The sequence below is a fragment of the Salvia hispanica genome, chromosome 5, assembly GCF_023119035.1.
Source record: "Salvia hispanica cultivar TCC Black 2014 chromosome 5, UniMelb_Shisp_WGS_1.0, whole genome shotgun sequence".
NCBI classification, from domain to species: domain Eukaryota; kingdom Viridiplantae; phylum Streptophyta; class Magnoliopsida; order Lamiales; family Lamiaceae; genus Salvia; species Salvia hispanica.
The window spans coordinates 14,139,775-14,160,450 of NC_062969.1; the positions used below are offsets into that span (position 1 = coordinate 14,139,775).

At 36.0% G+C, this 20,676-nt stretch overlaps 3 protein-coding genes across 3 annotated transcripts; 2 read left to right on the plus strand and 1 right to left on the minus strand.

Annotated features, from left to right (window-relative positions):
• Positions 1–2,186: 2,186 nt before the first annotated feature.
• LOC125187532 lies at positions 2,187–3,979 on the plus strand. Its single transcript, XM_048084139.1, has 2 exons — positions 2,187–2,462; positions 2,553–3,979. Exons 1-2 carry the CDS (start codon positions 2,266–2,268, stop codon positions 3,835–3,837), a joined length of 1,482 nt encoding a protein of 493 aa, XP_047940096.1. The 5' UTR covers positions 2,187–2,265; the 3' UTR covers positions 3,838–3,979.
• An 818-nt stretch (positions 3,980–4,797) lies between these two features.
• LOC125190937 (K(+) efflux antiporter 4-like) lies at positions 4,798–13,723 on the plus strand. The gene is made up of 21 exons (XM_048088362.1): positions 4,798–5,326; positions 5,973–6,016; positions 6,578–6,636; positions 6,776–6,854; positions 7,021–7,082; positions 7,172–7,247; positions 7,386–7,460; positions 7,578–7,649; positions 7,772–7,855; positions 8,310–8,378; positions 9,404–9,481; positions 9,681–9,769; positions 10,190–10,286; positions 10,357–10,410; positions 10,807–10,902; positions 12,031–12,219; positions 12,301–12,378; positions 12,582–12,626; positions 13,086–13,175; positions 13,269–13,319; positions 13,431–13,723. Exons 1-21 carry the CDS (start codon positions 5,131–5,133, stop codon positions 13,458–13,460), a joined length of 1,713 nt encoding a protein of 570 aa, XP_047944319.1. The 5' UTR covers positions 4,798–5,130; the 3' UTR covers positions 13,461–13,723.
• Positions 13,724–14,540: 817 nt separating this feature from the next.
• Positions 14,541–18,903, minus strand: LOC125189479 (inactive protein kinase SELMODRAFT_444075-like). Its single transcript, XM_048086752.1, has 9 exons — positions 18,765–18,903; positions 17,362–17,514; positions 16,984–17,138; positions 16,789–16,883; positions 15,757–16,697; positions 15,524–15,684; positions 15,212–15,439; positions 14,991–15,140; positions 14,541–14,902 (listed from the first exon to the last, which is right to left on the minus strand). The coding sequence occupies exons 1-9, from the start codon at positions 18,901–18,903 to the stop codon at positions 14,864–14,866; spliced, it is 2,061 nt and encodes a 686-aa protein (XP_047942709.1). The 3' UTR covers positions 14,541–14,863.
• Positions 18,904–20,676: the final 1,773 nt, after the last annotated feature.

Here is a 20,676-nt window from a genome sequence, read left to right on the forward strand (position 1 = left end):
TCCCACTCATCGAACCCTTTGCTCCCTGGGTTCGGTGGGTCGTTCTTGATGTATGAGTAGGCTCATCGGCCTCCAATCTTCACTTTGATCAATCGTGACCAAAGGGGGTAATTCTTTCCATTTAGTTTAAAAGCGACAGTGATGCTTTTGCTGTTCCGTAGGCTTGTTATCTGTTCTGGAATTGATTTTGTATCCTCCGAATCTGACATATTTGATGTAGGGTCTGATTTCTGATTTCTGGGTTGGTTTTGGTCGGAGAAGGGTCTGATTTTCTGATTTCTGGGTTGGTTTTGGTCGGAGAAGGGTCGGGAAAGGTATTATCGGCTATGATGAAGTTTTTTTGAGCCAAGATCGATCTGCTCTGAGGCCATGTAAACAAAGGATCGGTAGAATTGGATTATTCTCATTCACTGTAATTTTGACGGAGGCATTACAAGAATATATAGACTATACAATATCCACATATGATAAACCTAATTTACAATAATTACTCCTCTATTCTAAGTAGAATATTTTCTCATAGAGTCCCATTATCCACAAACCCACTCTTAAAAATCGAACCACCGAACCATACCAAATTAGGGTTTTTAGATCTACTTTTTTATGGATGAGATTCACAAATTTATAAATTATTTTCTCCTTCATCACTAGTCTATTTTTATTCATCCGAAGGTAAATAAGTCATACTAACACGTTACGAATATTTAACTTTATTCCAGAATATATTACTTCATTCTGGTAGGTTTTTACTTCATTCTAATAGGATTATTACTTCATTCTGGTAGGTTTCGCCGTCGCGTGCCGTTCTTTCTCTTTACAATATCTATCACCACCGCCACGACGCTGATATGGTGTGATAAACACATGGAATAATATAATAAATTATATGAATGAAGTATGTGTAGAAGCATTTGAAGTCCTACTGGAATGAAGTAAAAACCTTATCCAATGAAGTAATAACGTTTCTGAATGAAGTAATAAATTCACTTGAATAAATTGCATTTTTTAATGTGAATAAAGTAAAAACTCATGTCAATGAATTCGAACGAAGCATATGTTAAATCATTTCAAAACCTACTTGAAGCAAGTAAAAACATGTTGTAGTTTCAATGTATTACGTACAGAATGAAGTAATAAACCTATACAATGAAGTAAAATTGGCTTGTAATGAAGCGAAAAAAATTTACACAACAACATATCTCATCAAAAAACTAGATCTTATGGCCAAGATTTGTTCTCTAGTTCGGTCTTTAAGAAGGGTTCAACATTGATTACTAACTCTTTTCTCATATATTCTTTCTGATTTTATGCGATATCTTCTAACAATAGCAAATGTTGCACTTACTATTAGTAATCAGAGGAGACAAGAATAAAAATTGTTGTGTGCCTACATAGGGTATTACTTATTAGGGATTATGAGATTTTGGTCACACTTTCTTGTTGGGCTTTTGGTTAATCAAGATGACAACCCACGATTCATTCACGTACTCCAACTAGTTTTATAGATACCACTGTCAAAATTATATCGTCCAAAGGGCTTTTTTAGTAAATAACTTGATTATTTACTCTCATTGACACGATAAACTAGTGAGACAAAAATTAAATTAATCATTTAACTTAAGAAAAATTGATACTCCTATTTAATTTTTAAATATATTGATAAGCAAATTCCATTATATTTGCACACCTTAACTTGTTAAATACATAAACTTTATTATTTTTACACTATCACACTCCAACTTATATATCAATACACTTCATACCTCTTTTATTAAATTTGTAATTAATTTATTAATATTATAAAGTTGAGTATTCATAAAACAATTATAAGTACTTTAATTTAAATTATCATAATATTCATAAAAATGCGTATGTATATTTTTGTCAAAGTCACTAATCAATATATTTGAATATTTTTATTTATTTATTTTGAAAGTTGTTTGATTTTATTATTTTTTATAATAAATTTTTTATTTATATATTTGATATTTTTTCATTTTATAAAATTTACTATTTCATGAATAAAATAAGTAAGAAAGAAAATAAAATAGCTGTGATACTAGTTCTATATTAATTAATAGGTATTTAAATGTACTGCTACTATACAATCATCTGATCTGTTTCTATGGATAAAGTTAACAGTTAACATGATTATGACTATGATTTAGTACTTCAACTCTGAAATCCCTAATTCAAAACCCTAATTTCACTTATTTCAATCTAGTCCTCGCTGCGCTTCAGTGGTAATCAATTGAAAACATCAACATGGAACCCTGGATTCCACTGTTGCAAGTTTTCTTAAATTCGACATGCCCCGAGACCGAAGCTTCAAAATGGTTGGAAGAAATGTTCAATCCTCCTGCATCGAACTCCCCTCCCATTTCCACTACATCTTTCCTCTCCCTCCTTATGAGACCTTCAGACAGCTCTTCTGTTCAGCATTCTTCTCCACAAGAAAAAAGGTGAATGTGTGTGTCAAAATGTGTTCTTTTATGTTTATACTTGATAAAGCTCTTAGTTTTGTTAAAAAAAAGTATTTATTTGATGATCAGGGTTATGTGTATTGAGACACTGCCTAGTGTAGTTCAGGCCCGGATTTTATCGTTTCTTGCATACGAACATCAGAGATTTTGCACAAGGGAATTGTGTAGACTTGCTAGGGTTTTGCTGAGTGAGGGCAGAAGGGTGGATTTTTGGGTAAAAAAAGCTGCTCAACAGCTGCTTGACTTGGTATCTTTGTCTAATTATCAATGGCTTTCTCATTTGAATTTGGAATCCGAAGAGGAAACTGAAGAGGATGACTTCTATATGATGCCAGATTGGCTCAGGGATGCTGCTAGAGATGGTGAATCGGTGTTTCCGTGGCTCCCAATGTCGGTTGATGAACTAAGCGATAAAATGCCCTTGGCTGGTAGTAGTGGAGGAGATGAGGATGATTTGCTTATTGATGTTGAGGAGAGTAAACACAAAAATATGGATGTTGTGATGGTAGAGATTGGTGAGGATGAATCAAACATTGACACTGAAGTTGAAAAAGTGGCGAAATCGTTGAAAGCTGAGCTTCTGCATATCGATAGTAATTTGAAAGCTGTGGAGTTAGCTAGGGAAATTCGCAAACTTTGCTCTGGTGGTAGACGAGAGCGTTTATTGATTTTGAATTTGATTGAGCCATGGAGTGCAGATGATGAAACTGCAGCTGTTCTATTGTCTCATTTGTCGGATGGAATTGAAGCTGATGAATGCGATTGGCCATCTCATATTTTGTGCTCTGTTTTCCTCCCAAAGTTTCTAGTCTTGAATGAACCATCTTCTCGTGTCCTGTTGAATGCAACGTTAGACTACTGCAAGACTCACCAAAAGGCTGCTGAGTACGCTCTTTTGTTTCCATTAATTCTACGAAAGGATGGTATAAATAGCCCCATCTGCGATGTGCTCACTAGAGTAGTTAGAGAATGCCTGCATCCAGCTCATGTTTCTGCGTTTTGCCAAAAACTCCTCACCAAAGATGAAGACGTGTTGAGATTCGTGTGCCTTCCCTGCCACCGGTGTTTGATTGGCGAGGAGCTAGTGTGGACAGAGTCGTTGTTTAGCTTATGGAGAAACATTTTGGATCATAATGTTCATTTGATTCAAGACTCGGTCGATCAACTCGTTGAGCAGGTTTGCAAGTATAGTAAGAGATATTCAAAGTCTTTGAAGTTTGCCAATTTTGTGTTATGCCTAATCAACAAATGTACTCCATCATTGAAGCCACACAAGCTTATTTTAACTGCGGCTGTTGAGAAGTCTGATACTCTTGTTACCAAATCAATACTGTCGAAACTGTCTAATTTGTAGCTTCTCTTGCTTATGTCAAATGTTAGGTGATTTGGTCTTAATACTCGGTATAAAAAGTACTGAAATTGCTTGAATTGAGATTTGGTGGTAAAAAATTGTAGCTTGACTTTTACTCAAAGTTCTGAACTCTTCCAACCTGCTAACCTGATTGAAACTTTGTGGTGGTTTTTCATTTTCGTCCGCTTTTAAATGCAGGTTTATTTTATAATCAAAATATGAATTGTTAAAACATTTTAAACTTGTTGTTAGGGATGTTAATCGGATCACCAACGTGTTTAGTCAACCCTATTCGGCTTATGAATTAATCGAGTGCGGGCTAATCGAGCTATTAACAGATAAAATTAGCATGTGATTAATACAGATTAATGGCATGTTTGGTAGGGGTGATAACTCATCTAGGGATGAAATTTTATGTCATCCCTAGATGAGTTATCACCCCTACCAAACATGGCCTAAAAATTTGTAACTCTAGCCCCCTAGAAACTAAATTTAGGGGGCTATTCATATGCTATTCGCATTAATCTTTCGGGCTACACTAACATTCTTACTTGTTGCATGATTTCATCAATTTTGGAATATTCTTCTTAGATTTATTATAGATTATTCTCTTGACGACCGAAACCAATATTTGTTATAACTAATTCAATACTAAATTTAAACGACTCAAATAATATTTTATTCGACTACCACTGATAGAGTATTTAATTAAATTTGGTAATACATTAATTATTGGAATTAATGTAATTGATGAAAATGTCCAAAATTTTAAAAAAGTGCCGGAATAATAAATACTATACATGTTTAGAAATTGTGTGTAATTTCGCAAATTTAGTGACATTTAAAGCGACGAATAAAATGGTTCTATACACATAATCTAGAGATACTAATTCATAAAATGCAGCATCACACAAATGAAAATGCATTAATAATAAAATGGAGTATTACTCATAATAAACACACGAATCCATTCTGGCGATTTTGTATACTAAAAAAAAAAGATTGCTTCAACCAAAAGTTCCTTTGGAATTGAAAAAAGTGGCGCAAATTGTACACCTGGAACAGCCACCGCAGAAGACGGCGCGTCGATCACACGCACCGTGGGCCGCGTGGATCCAATCCCAACCTACTCTGTTTCGCAGATCTCAAGCGCCGAGTATCTGGGATGAGTAAAGTTGAGAAACTCCTTTTATGCAATTCACTCCACCTCCGCCGTCTCTGCTGACCTGCGCCCGGAGCCATTTATCTACCGCACCTATTTCTCCATCTCCACTTCCGACGGAGTAAATTCCAAAGATGCGGATTTTTGCGCTCCTCATTCTCTTCTATTTCTTTTTGTCGCCGCTCATCGCCGGTGATTCGATGCCCGAAACCGACGGAGTTAACGCTACTGCCCTAAACGATACGTCATTGCGGAAGGAAAATACTCTTGCTGATATGATTGATCACGCATTGGAGAAAGAGTTCAACGAGACTGATGAGCTCACCGACGGTTAGTGCAGATCTCTGATGATTGTACTCTCTGTTTCGCCTTGTTGTACTACATTGTCAATTAATGCTGCCTTTTATACCGTTTTGCTTTTCATTCAATTTTGTGTTCTGTGTTGTGTAGATTAGGTTCCTCTGTGTTGCATGTACTAATAATAGAGTGTTTTTTTATTCCATTTCTGGCTTGTTTGATTTCATACATATAAATCTTTTGACTATCTTCAAAGATTCAGTGTTTGTGTATATTCTTTTGCAGTAGATTCATGTTAAAAGAAATGCTGGTCAGAGGCTATTTTAGGGCTTAAAGTTCATGATATATTGATGTCAACATTTGAACAACAATTACAAAATGTGTATAGCATATCCTAAAGTTTCAAACTAATATACTGCAAATAAGTTCAAGGAGGTAGCAATGAAATTAATACAAGATGGAGATGTGACACTAGGCTTCTCTTTGACAGACTGGTAAAATCTTGGTCAGTTTGGTGATTGGGGAAAATATATCCCTGTTTGATGTTTGATGTTTGAGTGATGTGTTTTTAATCGTTGGAGCTTATTTGAATCTCGTAAAGTAGGAATATGCATTTCTATTTGGAAGGAAACATATGACTTGAGTTTGTGATCACACTCTATCTTCCTGAAATTTGCAGTAAAAGATCACGGGAGCTTCAACAACAGTGTTAATGAACAACAGGTTTCTTTCTTGCCTTATAATTTCTTCTTATGTTGGAACATGCTTATATTTAATTATTTATAAATTAAGATATACTTAGCTATTTGGAAAGGGTGAATGCCGTTAAAGATTTTTTAAGTGCCTTCTTGAACTAATATTTGGTGAGCACTATATTTCTGGCATCTCGAGAAATAGAATTTTAGGTGCTTGGAGATATAATGAAGATCTGCGGCCAAAAGCTGATGTTAGATTTGCTTTTGCTTCGTGGGGATTTCAGATGATTATGCCACTGTATACAATTTAGTTTGCTTTTACATAGCATTGAATTGCTCATGTTCTTTTGGAGTTAAAGCATAATACTCACGAGTTCAATGGTGTTTCGGTCATATGAATATGTGAGTTAAAACTTAAAAACAGCTTCAATCAAGTTCATTACTTCAAATATCTATTATCTAAACTGGACTAAACATCAAGAGCATTATGTAAAACATATTTTGTTTTTTAGTGTTCCCCCCTTTCTTTTGCCTCCAATTTTAATTTGGTTGTCTCTACTGTCCCTACTGAAACTTCTAAAATTCTCAGGCAGTTCTGGAAACTGTTGCCAGGGTTAAGCCCAAGAAGAATGAGACAAAAGATGAAAAGTATGCTTCCCAAACCTGTATCCTCCAAATTCATTAGTCTGCTGTTATTTTTGAGTACTGGAGTACTATTTTTTATTTCCATGACACAGCAAATTCAAAGTTGGGTTTTGGTTGATACTTTTTTCTGACTTTATATTAGGTCATTTCAGTTCCATGATGTTTTTACTCTTGATGCTGAGAATCAACCTGAAGAGACTCCAACCTTGATAGATAGCAAGGTACTTTTTTTTAAAAATTTCAGCGGCTATTAGTTTCATTTGAAACTCCAACATTTGTTAAGTTTGTTGCTCTGGGTTTGCAATAAATTTATTTTCAATAATTGCAAGTTCTGCTTTCTAGAAATGTTTGAGGTAGATATTTCCAGCCATTGAAAATTATGTGCAGGACAATGTCTTCATTATGTCCAATCGCAAGTCGAAATTTCCTATCTTACAATTGGACCTAAGGTTAGATATCTGAGTTTCTCCCCAAGGTACCCATACTCGTCATTTAAATCTTATATAAGCAATCTAATATTATTTTTTTTGGTCCACAGGTTCATATCTGATCTAGTTGTTGTAATTGTTTCTGCAACCTGTGGTGGAATTGCCTTTGCTTGTGCTGGACAACCAGTAAGCTTCCCAATAGACTTTATGCTATTTTTGCTGATCTTGGAAACTTTTTATCCATCGATTCTCCATGTTTTGGTTATCCCTGGTGTATTGCTGATTTCTGGATTTCTGTGATGATCTGCAATTTTAACCTTGCAGGTTATAACTGGATATTTACTAGCAGGATCCCTTATAGGACCTGGAGGTTTTAGTATTGTCAGTGAAATGGTTCAAGTATGTTGCTATTTGCACCACCTTTATGTTTGAGCATAATATTATTGCATATTTGCTGTTTTCTTACTCCTGTGAGAATGTGACCTCGTTCTAACTGCTCATAGTATGTCCCTGCAGGTTGAAACAGTGGCACAGTTTGGAGTTATTTTTCTTCTTTTTGCACTGGGGCTAGAATTCTCAGTTGTGAAGGTTGGTTGTGTTATTATCTAAATTTACATGTTCTCTCATGCTATTAGGTGATGTTAGAAAAATGCAATGGAAAAAAAATCGAAACGTTGAAAGATTGATAGCAAATTTAACTGATAATGCAGATTCGTGTTGTGCGAGCAGTTGCTTTCTTCGGCGGGTTGCTTCAAATACTTCTGTTTATGTGTTTGTGTGGAATAACAGCCTTGGTATTCTCCCTATTCCCTGTTTCTTATATTTGTGCACCTTTGCAATCACAACTCTGTTATACGAAATGTTGAATGAAGCTAACTTCCTTAGATATTATTGACTTTCGTTATCACTATATATATAAAGGTATTGATGTAAACTGGAAAATTTTAATTGATTAAATCATTAGCTGTATGCTAACAATTTAATTTTACTATGGAGGTTCATTTTGTGATGCTAGGAGTTGTATGGGAAAATACAGATACAGAATCATGGTTCACCTTGTCCTTCCATAGTTCCATATCATTAGTGATAACCTTTAACATTCAAAGGATGTCATTCACCTGATCTATGGGATTTCCTTTATGGTCCAGTGCTATTCATGAAATAATCTTTTCGTGTCTATTCATTTCATTTTGTCTAGTCCTTTCATTTTATTTACTTTTTAATATGTATAAGTAAATATATTTGCAGTTATGTGGTGGGGAAGCATCTGAAGGTGTCTTTGTTGGTGTGTTCCTCTCAATGTCTTCAACGGCAGTGGTACAACCTCCCTTTGATTTTGTAATCTTGAGCATAATTTAATTTGTGAGATTAAAGATGATTCAGCTATGGAGTTTTAATTTTGAGTCCTTTTTCCTCTCTATGGTTTAAAACACTAGTTTGGGGAATAATTCCTTTCATGCTCTCTGAAGCTCATAATAGTAATTTCTTTTCTTGCTAATAGTACCAATCTTGAAGCTATATTCAAGGTAAAAGAACCAAATATTCTATGCATTTTCACAATCACATAACTCCTCAAAGGCCAGGGGTTAGATTCTCTCCCAGAGAAAATAATCAGAATGTGGATATGAAGAGATTAACTTCATTTTGGAATTTGGAGGAAGCTGTCACTATGTTTTGATGTCAGAAGTAGAGTTGACTTTTATAATGTGCTTAAAGGAAACTTCATCTTCTTACTGACATTAGGCGAGGGAATCACAAATATTCATGTACTTTCTTAGACGCCGTAATGAATCTTTGTAAGAGGTCTATGTTATTGTACATGGCTAGTCCTCCCACTGGTTAGCCTCTTAGACACTGTAAGGCACCTTTAAAAGGGATCCATGTTCCCATACAAAGTAATTCCCTTAACTATTTTCCTCAAGAGTATACCAAGACATCGCTGCTGCAATCAGATGACATCTTCTGATGATACAAATATCCAATTTATGCCTCTAGTTCCTGATGAATATGGATTTTGTCTTATTGAGTTCAAAGATATTGTGGCTGTGTACGGTGGAAACAGATCTTTTGCATCACTAAAATTTTCCATAACAAACCATTTATTTTGCACCAAGGACACGAACCAATGAAGATAGAGTTCTCTTAGTACTTCCATTCTGATAAGAAAGTTTCACTTTTTACATACATGGGTATATGTATTAATAATGAGTGTGTGGTTGCTGTCTATTTTCACCTTAAAGAATCTGGACAACATTGTATGACTCGTGCCATGCATATAACGGAACTCATGTCTTTCTTCTGCCAATCCCTTAATTCAAGCTGATGCAATATCCTGCTTGCAGGTTTTGAAATTCTTGATGGAAAAGAATAGTATCAATACGTTATATGGGCAGGTTACTGTTGGAACCCTTGTTCTGCAGGTTTGTCTCTGCTTAAGATTATTCCTTTGATACACCTATGCATTTAAATTTGAAGCCTAAATTCTCTAAAATCTGACGGACTGACCATTTCACATAAACATAATACTGACAGATCTTCATAACATTTCTTGTAATTAAGTTCATATTTTGCAACGAGTTTTGCTTTGCGAAATTCTGAAAGATCCCTCTGGTTTACCAGGACTGTACTGTGGGTTTGCTATTTGCTCTTCTCCCTATCCTTGGTGGTACTTCTGGTGCTCTTCAAGGAATCGTTTCCATGACAAAACTGTAAGACAATAGACCATACAGAGGAATTTTCCTGTTTCGGTGATTTGCATGCAATATAGATATATAATTCTATGTCTTTAACTTATGCATTGATGATACTTGCAACAACTTCTGGAACTGATATGCTGAAAAGATTTTAGTTGGTAATGAGTAAGAAAATGATGAAGCTACCTGCAGATGTTCTATCATTCCCACCATTATATACTCCGTGTTTTTTTTATCAAAAATATTAAATACTATCAGCTTTGAGTGATTAAATCTAACAAATTCTTACTCTTTCTGACTTCTGTGGCAAGGTTATGCTTAGAGGTTAGACTATTTTTTGTAGTTCTTAGAAACACTTGGAAGCCTTTATGAAACCGGGGTTTTCTTTTCAATGATCTATATTATCATTTATGGGACTCTACTTTCCATGTTCAGGTTGGTGGTGTTGGTTACATTCCTGACCATATTGGCAATATTGTCCCGCACTCTTATACCTCGGTTACTGAAGTTGATGATTAGTCTATCATCACAGGTGCCTTTGCGTTTGAGAAAATGTGTTGCATGCACATTGTGCTGATATTTGACTTAAGTCTTCTTTGCAGACTAATGAACTCTACCAATTGACATCTGTTGCGCTCTGCTTGCTTGTTGCTTGGGTTAGTTGCACTTCCCAATTTGTCTTGTTTGACTACTTATTGGCGATTGGAACTTTTATTTGATCAAGTTATTTTCTTCGGTAATCTGTATGCAATTCTAGTACCCCCCGTCCCACAAGAATATGCACTTTCTGATTTTGAAAAGTTTTTTCTCTCTAATGAGGTGGGACCCATTCTCCACTAGCAATACTTTAATTACTTTTTCTCTCTACCTCTCTCTTACTTTACCAATTTTACATTAAAACCCGTGTTGAACCCAAAGTGCATATTCTTTAGGGACGGAGGGAGTATATTTCAATTTGTCTCCTTTCGAAATCTAGTTACTAGTCCAGACAATGTGCCTTTTGACTGCAAAGTTATTGATAAATGCATGTAATGTGAACTATATTGTTCCAGTGTAGCGATAAGTTGGGTCTGAGTCTTGAGTTAGGATCCTTTGCTGCGGGACTGATGATATCAACAACTGATCATGCTCATCATACTCTGGAACAGGTATGGCTTCTCTATTATTGCATGGTATTCTATTCCACCATATATATCTTCCTGTGTGTTTGTCTCTCTCTCTCTCTCGCACACACACACACAGAGCTAATGTGGTATTGATTGATTACTAAACTGGAATTTCCTCTATGGTTGCTTCTGTTACAAATTTATTTCTTATTTTTATTGAGTCCGTTACCTTTCTTCTTTTCATACCTTTTCTATTATCTGGGAGGAAGACTTGAATTTCAAGTTTTAGTAATATACATGGAAATGGTTAGGTCTTAGACTTAGGTGTGTGGTTGGTGAAATTTTGGATTTGTTTATTCTGCTGTTGGTGATGAGTGCATGATTCTAATTGTTTTATGAAATTAATTTTTAAAGATCCAACACTCTTTTCGATAAAATAATGTTTTAGATGCTTGGTTTTCTGCAAACAAGTGTAGAAACTGGCAGTTCAAGTAGATGGTAGAGATGCACACATGCCTTTTGCCAAGGTATGGTGATATGACCTTCAGGGTAGCTAAATTTGGAGTTCTGCTGTCTAGGCATTTCTCTCTTCCAACTGTGCTAGGCATTACTCTCTTTGAATTGTGCTAATTGCTTTAATCTGTTTGAAGATATTGTTTACTTTTCTTCCTGAAAGAAGAGTGCCAACAAGCTTTTTGTCCCTTAGGTTTAGAACTTATCACCGACTGGAAATAGGACTAAGTGCTGAGTGGCCATATAACTATTACTACAATTTGACTTCCTATAGTATAGTGGTAATTTACAAGATTGAGTGAGAGAAAGTTGCACTTTTTTCCTTTTTTCTCAAAAGTCTGACTGAGGCCATTGAGGCTGTCTTGCACCTAATATTTAATGTTAACCTAATTATTGATCTGTTGCTGCTCTTTTGTATTGGAGATCGTCCAATGGGTCTATCATGAGATTATTTTTCATTTTTAGACAATTATCCTGCAAGAACATAACTTGCTATTCGAATATTTAGTGTGTATGAACCCCTAGCTTTAGGGGTCATTAAGCTAACTCGTTCATGTTTCCTTAGCTCTAACTGTTGTCATGTGGGATCTTGGTACCAGATTGTGCTCGTACTTGTCACTATGCAGAATTTCTTCAATCTGACTCTTTATTTTGTAGGTGGAGCCTATCCGGAACTTTTTTGCTGCCCTTTTTCTAGCCAGTATTGGAATGCTAATTCATGTCCAGTTTCTCTGGAATCACATTGATATATTACTGGCAGCTGTTATCTTGGTGATTATTATCAAAACAATTGTGTTCAGTTTGGTCGTGAGAGGATTTGGCTACAACAACAAGACTTCCCTTCTTGTATGCAACTTTCTAGTGTTAATTTTTCAAATGTTGGTAATCTTTGTTTGACTTGCAAAATTTTGTCATATGCATGTGCAGGTTGGGATGTCTCTTGCACAAATTGGAGAATTTGCTTTTGTTCTTCTTAGTCGAGCGTCAAACCTCAAGTTGATCGAGGTGTTTCTTTATTTCTGAGTTTTTCTTAATTGTGAAGTGGCATATCCATTATATGCTAACTTTGAACAATTTTGTCTTTTTCTTGTAAGAAATTGGTGATCTATTGCTCAATACTCTCAAGTATTATCAACTTTCGATGAAAGCCTGATTTTGTTATATTGTCCTTCGTTTGAGCCACCACTAACATAGGTGATGAATTACAGGGTAAACTATACATGCTGCTTCTTGGGACAACAGCACTCAGTCTGGTATGCTAGACTCTTTAGCTGTGTGCCTCGGCAATATCCCATGTAGCGTATTTCTTCTCATTCATAGACAAATGATCTATTAGGGTCTCTACTGCTCATTAAGATTCATGTTTTCCATTGCCTTTGATATGTCATGGAGCACTTCACATAACTTTTCAAACATATGTTATGCTTTTATCTGGCATATCTGCTTAACATAGCTTACATATGGTTGCATTGACTTAGATCATGGCATAACAATATTTATTCATATGAAATGGATAAAAGTAGTCCAAGAACTTATATTAATTTAGAAGTCTCTGGAAAATGCAATATCCAATTTGTTGATCCTCTAGTCAAGCAAGTAGAGGCATGGCTTTCATGGGTGTATTATGCACTTACTCTTCTAGATACATTGTTTATTAGTTTTTCCAATTATGTCCGCAATCGCTTCCTTCTTCTTACAAATACTATGCACAGGTGACTACACCATTACTGTTTAAGCTAATACCTGCCGTAGTACATCTTGGAGTGCTATTAAGGTGGTTTTCTCCTGATTCCACCTATGAGGTACTGAATTACAGAAACTACACTGTTGATCCATCGCATTGAACACAGTTTCCATAGAGTTTATGGGTTTGTTGAATATGATTTTTGTTACAGATTAGAGGAGAGAGTTTGCGTGCGGACAGTGCTAAGCATATATCTTTGATGGTCCACAGCTCTCATGATTCTTGATAATAAATACAGTACTATATATGTATGAGCCAGAAGTGCAAATATCAGACTTGACCTGATGGATGGTCTCTTCTTGTTGGGGGACAGGTGATTAAGAGTGCAAAGGAGGTCGACTGACTCCACTGCCTCCTCCAGCGTCTGCCATGCTGTTTTCTCCTGAGATTTCTCACATATGGCCGGAACCTTTTTTTCCCAGTTTGTTGTTAATGCAGCCGGTGTTCATACAATTTTCTGAAAGCATGTCCATATAGCAATTCGTTTATTATTTTAACTAGCCACACTACATTACAACTGGAAATTATTAATCAGCAGCTTGTAAAGAGGATATAGAGCTGTGCATTTTGTACTATAATTATTAAATGTATAGTTCTCTTTCTAAATTTGCTTCTTACAATATTCCTTTATTACATCAAATATTCATTTCATTACCAAGTTAATACAATTTTCATTTTATGACATAATGAACGAGTATGTGAAATAAAACTAAAATAAGAGTGTTCTCAAGGGAATAGAACCAGTGCAAACGACACAAATGTACAATTTCAACTAGCTGAAGAAACATGTCGATCACAGAGATATACAACTGATACAGTATTGTTTATTTGGTTCCATATATTTATTTAGTCGTGCTATTACCGTATTTGTATTATATATATTTCTTTAATTGTAAAAAATCCATATTTTGAAGGGAAGGGTGGAGACGTGGAGCATAAGCCAATACAGATATTGTTCGATACAATTTGTGTTGAATTTACTTTTATAAAACAATAAACTGTATGAGTTAAATTGTTTCAGTATATTCTCTGTATGTAAACTAAAAAGATGACATAAGTATATAGTAGTCTTTGGTTACATTTATTTTAATTTTTGGACATTTAGTTGTGGCTGAAAAAAGGAGGATGCCTGTATTGCATTGTAGGTGTCGTGGCTGAAATGAAAATGCTGACTTGACAACTGGATAATAGAGTTATGGTTGAAACGTGACAGATTATTTGGCTTGCATTTCTGTTTGCGTTGCTAAAGAGTTTAGCAATCTCTTTAGGTTCTTATAGCAAAGTTCGATTGTGTTTTTGAGTGCAGCCTGTTTGAATGTTTTAGAAGACTCGACGTGGAGGTAGAACAAGGCATATTGGTTCAGTTTCATTAGCCCATTGTGAAAAGTGAAAACAAAGCTTATGATATCAGTTGTTGAAGGCGTTAGAAATGCTAAATATTCTGATAATATCATTCAAAATAAGATACATCCCTATTTTGAATTCAAGAAGACGATTCTTGATCTCCTTGTAGGGATTCACATTCATGAGTCGCGCCAACTTCATTTCTATTTATACAATTTTGCATATTAAAATCTACACTAACAACCCACCAATAGCATTAATCATATTCTAATTCAAAAAAATTGTAAGGCTATTTGCCAAATTCCAATCAAATAAAGGAAAATGGGCTTTGAACTGTAGTCTATTTTATCACAAGTTCAACAATATCTACGCATTCAAAGCTGAATTCCAACACATTTAATTTCATCTCATCGAAATGTCACCTTCCAACAACCGAAGTAGCTGCAGCACACAATCAAAGCATTCAGCACAAGTTTGTATAAACCGAAGTAGCTTTTTTCAACAAAAGAAATCTGCATGATTGTTTTACCTGAGACATAGGAGGCCTCGAGTGAGGGTCTCGTTGCAAGCACAGCGACGCACAATGCATCATCCCTTCAACCTCTCTCTCCGAGTAGCACTTGTTCAAGCAAGGATCCACATGCTTGGAGAGGCCATTCTCTTCCAGCAACGGACGCGCCTGCTCCATTCATATTACATATAATCAAAGAAGCCGTACTTAGTTCTAAGAATATGGATAGAGATGTGTACCCATTCTGTAAGGCATTGCTCGCCCTTAGGCCGGTATATATCCACAGCTTTCCTCCCCGTCACCAGCTCCACCAACACGACCCCAAAGGCATACACATCCGCCTTTTCACTTACTTCCCCGGTTTCAGCATATTCTGGAGCCATGTAACCAAATGTTCCTATGATTCTGCTCTCTGCACCCGAATCTCCATCACCCGCCTGCACCCTTGCTAGTCCAAAGTCCCCAACCTTTTCTCCACAATTTTCCATACAATTACAGGGTTAGTGTAAACAATGTGAAAAAATGCGATGACATAACAATTCACATCTTACCATTGCCTCAAAATCATGTGTGAGGAGAATGTTGTTAGGCCTCAAATCACGATGGACTATGCATCCAACTCTGCACTCCTTGTGGAGGTATCTCAGCCCTCGAGCAGCTCCAACTGCAATTTTTCGACGTGCAGCCCATTCTAATGGACTTTGATTCCTTCCTGCAGATTCAAATCAATCCAAGATAAGTTTCACACAGAAAGTAGAAAAAGAAGTTGATCATGAAATTTTACCATATAGATGCGAGTCCAAAGAACCATTGCAGATGTACTCGTAAACCAGGAGCCGTCTCCCATCATCCACACAGTATCCGATCAGCATCACAACATTCCGGTGCTGTGCACAGCTCAAGGCCTGCACCTCAGAGCAAAACTCACGGTCGCCTTGACTGCTACCCAATCTATGCTGTTTCACAGCTATAATTTGGCCATCAGGCAACACACCGCGGTGCACTGAGCCATAACCTCCCTCAGCCAAAAAGTTTGCCTGCTGAAAACCCCCAGTGGCTCGTTCCAGCTCTGCGAATGTGAACAGCCTAGGAGGTTTCCCAACGGACGGTGACTTGTGGCGACACACAGAGCAAAGCGGAGGGGGATCTGGAGGTGCATTTCTGTCCAGTGATATCATCTCTCTCACATTCCTGCACACATCAAGATTCACATCCCTCGAGCCACTATGTTGGCACGTTACAGACGTTGGATTCATTGTTTTACTGCTGGATCTTTGCAGACATTCTTTCAAGAGCTTCCCACCTTCATCACCTGAGCAAAGGTTATCTTCCATGGATGGCTGGGAGCCTATGCTCGTCGAGACAGAGCTGAGGTTGTCGCTGTCTGACTCAGAATCAGATCCATCACAGTAGTAGTAGCACTCCCCCCGCACTAATGGTGAATCCTGCATCACCGTTGGCTCCCAATCAATGTCTGACATGAATGATTGAAACGCAAACTTGTCCAAGCTTGACATCGAGGAGAGCCTCTCGGGGCTGCTCGTTGGAGTCACATTCGGGACTATAAAACGTTTCTTAGTTGATTTTGAATGCTTAAGCATCACAGAATCCGGCCTTCTTGGCTCAATCAAGTTCAATCTAAGGACCTTCGTCTCAGAGTTCTTAACAAGTACAACGTTGCAGTCGAGCTGCTCAGTGCAAGAGCTAGCTTCACTCTCCATTCTCCTATCAAATGATTTGTATGAATTTTGTGAAATGGAACACACAATCAAGAATGCATTCGACTATCAATAAAAAAAGGGGCAATGTGTATTACTTGTCCAATACAACCCACTGTGCTTGAGTCCTCTTGGCCTCAGCAGCCACTACTCCATCTTTGGATTCAAAGACAACCTTTACCTTCACCGTTACCTACACAGCAACAAACATTATCACAACGCCTCAATGTAAGCCGGCCTCATGAATCAACGAGACAATAACAAGGCTAGGGAGGAAAGCACATAAGAACCACCTTTGCAGGATCATAGATTTGGTTTAGTTGGTGCATCATCTGGTTGCATATACCTGCAATATACTCCTTCTGTTCTACAATAGTTCCTGACATGAATCTCCAATATGCGGTGGCGCAATCACTATGAAAATTTGGAATTCCCCATAGACCTTTACCTATCAAAGGCTCAATAATTTAGATAACAACAATATGAGCAATGCTTTATCACAACTTCTTTGAAGAATTCCCTAACAGCACACTAAAAGGAAGTTTCAGTGCAATGATTCAACTGTTATTAAACTGGTAAATGCACATTGATCTCAAACTCCATCATTTAGTTACAGAATAGTAATAATGGTGAAGCAAAATTTTCAAAGAGAGCAAAGAATGGAAGTTTACTTGAGGTATGAATTGGGATGACGACAAGCAACCTAACACAGTCCCCTGGCTGAACTACATTTGTCAAAGCCCAGGTTAGAGCTGTTGTTGAAATTTCTTTAGCAGCCCTAACAACAACAACCACAACATCACTGCTTCTGCCTATCCCACTCACTGAAAGTCATTTTTATGGAAGAGATCATGTAGGAAGTGTGACAGTAAGGGGAAAAGTGGCCTGCAGTTTTGGCTGACGTGGCACAACAACTTTTTGAAATGCTGAATTTGATATGGACCATAATTATCTAATTACTACACCACAAAGAGCAACAAATATCTTGTTTGGTAATAATGAAAGCTTTATCTCACCAACTAATAAATTTATGATAATTCTACGTGGAGAGAGAGAAGTCCACATCAGATGACATGTGTTTAGTTCATCCTATTCAAATGTCCGACTACCTCTGTCCCTGAAAATTTGATACATATTACCATTTCGGTCCGTCCCTGAAAATTTGATACACTTCACTTTTACCATTTTTGGTAGTGGACCCCATATTCCACTAACTCATTCCTACTCACATTTTATTATAAAATTAATACTTTAAAAGTAGGACCCACGTCCTTTTTCAACTCACTTTCCATTACATTTCTTAAAACCCGTGTCGGGTCAAAGTGTAGCAAATTTTGAGGGACGGAGGTAGTAATTTATATTCATGTCCCCATCACATTAGCTGTATTGTATATGTTCAAACAAGACACTATGCTGGTGTACAGATATTTGGTAATTGGCCCATACCATGATCTAAATTTTGACAATTTTATCATTAAATTTTACTATCCGGTCGTAAATCAGTAGTAGTATTATCTTTATTATTGTAAGGCGCATTAAGATTTGAATTTTAGTACATGTTCCAACGCATATTTTGATAATTTTAAATTTCAATCTCTATATGATAGTGCAAATCATCCCTATTTATTTTATTAATAAATCAAGGAATTTTGCTGAATTGTCAACCCCAAGTACACTAAATGGTATAGTAATAATTCAATTACAAATCCTATTATTAATTATACCAATATTTAGAGTACTTGTCGTTGATAATTCAATAAGATTCCTTGATTGATTCATAATATTTTATTCATACTAAAAATAATTAGGGATGATTTGCACATGATTATTGAAATTCAAATGATCAATTTGCATGAATATTACTCCCTCCGTCCCAAGGAAGATGACCCCTTTCTTGGGTGGCACGGGATTTTATGCAAATTTATTTTGTGTGTTGAGAGGAGAGAGTAAAGTAAGAGAGAGGGAATTAAGTAGAGATAAATGTGTTTTTATTTTAAGTAATGAGTCATCTTAGTTGGGACAAACTAAAAAGGAAATGAGTCATCTTCAATGGGATGGAGGGAGTATTATGTACAGAGAGAAGGTATAATGTAAACGTATGCATTTGAAGATTGGGAAGTGGGCTTCAACAAAGGCAAAGCCCAACCCAAACCCAAACCCAAACCCATATTCATTTCAACCTCACTAACTAGCAGACGAAGAGGGGCAGCCATGGTGGGGTGAATATTGGTTTTGGCTCCGGCCCCGGCTAAGCCTTTGCTGGAGTGAGGCTTGCCTGTGCTAGATCGATCCCCGGTTCGAACCATGCATTTTCTTTGTAATTCAAGTGAAATTGTTTTAAAAATTGTGTCCATGTTTAATCGAATGCAAATTACACGATTTTCGCATGCTAGTGCAAAATACATGTGAAAAATAAAAGTTCATATGCATTCAAAGTTTAATGGGATTGCGCAAACTAAACGATCTTGTGTAATGACTAATGGCATAAATTCATCTAAAAATCAATGATTCATATATATTTCATGTGATCACGTCAATTGAATAAAAATCAAATGTTCATGCGCTCAATCGAATTGAACGATTTTGCATGATAGTCAACATAAAAAATTCTTATGATTGCATGGATTGAATGATTTCACATAACCCTTTGATTTTTTGCGATAACCTTCTACTTCATATTTTAAATTGCTTTGGCTAAAACTTATGTACTACTAGTATACTATATTTTTAAACTTTAGCCGTAATTTACACATTAATTAAGCAAAATGAGTATTTTTTATTTTTTTCCTCTTATTTCTACTTTATTTCAATGAAGATGGAGTACTATTTTCCACTTTAATTTGTTCTGAATGAGGGTATAGTTGCCGTGTGCTAACATTTGTGTGATGTGTTGTTGATTGATTTTAAGTTTTTAACACATTTCTCTAATTTTTTAACTATCAAGTCTACTTTTTTTGAACAATTCATCCCTGAGACTTAAAGTATTAAAATAATCATTTTATGTTGAAAATTGGAATCCCTTATTCAATTACTAACGCTCCACTATACTTTGATTCTAATCAATTGCTGGAGTCAAACCATATAGTTGAAATCCTCCAATTTAATAAATTTTCCGATTTATTTATATTTGAATCTAATTCCGATTGACAGATTTAATCCAGCACTTGAACTCCTGTAATCTTATCCATTCCACCTTGATTTTCTAGGAACCAATTCAAATAGTAATAGTATAAACCAATTTACATTTTGGCTTCACAACATTGTAGACATCTAGGAATAACATAAACATTGTACAACAAACTTTATTACACAGTATCAATAACATGAAAAAGATGAAATGAAAAAGATGAAATGAAATCAGAATGAAGTAATAGCATGAACATCTATGCAAAGAAGAAGGTAAATAAGAGGGAGAAAGAGAGAAAGGAATAGGAAGATAGTTTAGGCGCAGACGACGAACCGCCACCCGAACCACGGCTCCTTTTCTTTATCTGGACATGAATCATCTTCCTTTGTGTTCCTTGCTGTTCACCACATGATATTTCCACACCCTTGCTTTTTACTGCAAAATCAGACAGCAACAAAAACAATATTGCTATACATACTGCACCTTTCATTTTGATCATTATCACTCACTTCTATCAATCCCTTAACTCAGAATAATGAAGATCATTTAGTATACCAAATCAAAGCCCAAATTACCTCTATATATAAGGAGTCGACACAAATTAATTATGTTTCAAATTTAATGCAGACATAATATAATTATTATGAGTAGTATATATACACATGATGTGACCCCAAATATTTGCAAGCTTCGACGGTTTACACGTATATATTGTCAATTTTTGGGATGTTTTCGTAATTTTATTCATAATAAATTATTGTTAATTGATTAATACTCTCTTCATTTTTTTCATCTTTTTGTAGCTGATGCACTTCTTTTTTAGACTTTAAGAAATTAATGTTCCTGTGTTGAGTGGATA

Excerpts from the sequence above, each read along its gene's own strand:
- LOC125190937 (XM_048088362.1), top strand. The coding sequence starts at position 5,131 with ATGCGGATTTTTGCGCTCCTCATTCTCTTCTATTTCTTTTTGTCGCCG. Across the intron at positions 6,855-7,020 it reads CAACCTTGATAGATAGCAAG|GACAATGTCTTCATTATGTC; the intron begins GTACTTTTTTTT and ends AATTATGTGCAG. Across the intron at positions 12,220-12,300 it reads ACAACAAGACTTCCCTTCTT|GTTGGGATGTCTCTTGCACA; the intron begins GTATGCAACTTT and ends ATGCATGTGCAG.
- LOC125189479 (XM_048086752.1), bottom strand. The coding sequence starts at position 18,903 with ATGGCTGCCCCTCTTCGTCTGCTAGTTAGTGAGGTTGAAATGAATATG. Across the intron at positions 17,515-18,764 it reads TTACATTATACCTTCTCTCT|TGAGTGGGATAGGCAGAAGC; the intron begins GTACATAATACT and ends AATGACTTTCAG. Across the intron at positions 15,685-15,756 it reads TTTGGACTCGCATCTATATG|GAAGGAATCAAAGTCCATTA; the intron begins GTAAAATTTCAT and ends TTGAATCTGCAG.
- LOC125187532 (XM_048084139.1), top strand. The coding sequence starts at position 2,266 with ATGGAACCCTGGATTCCACTGTTGCAAGTTTTCTTAAATTCGACATGC. Across the intron at positions 2,463-2,552 it reads TCTTCTCCACAAGAAAAAAG|GGTTATGTGTATTGAGACAC; the intron begins GTGAATGTGTGT and ends TTTGATGATCAG.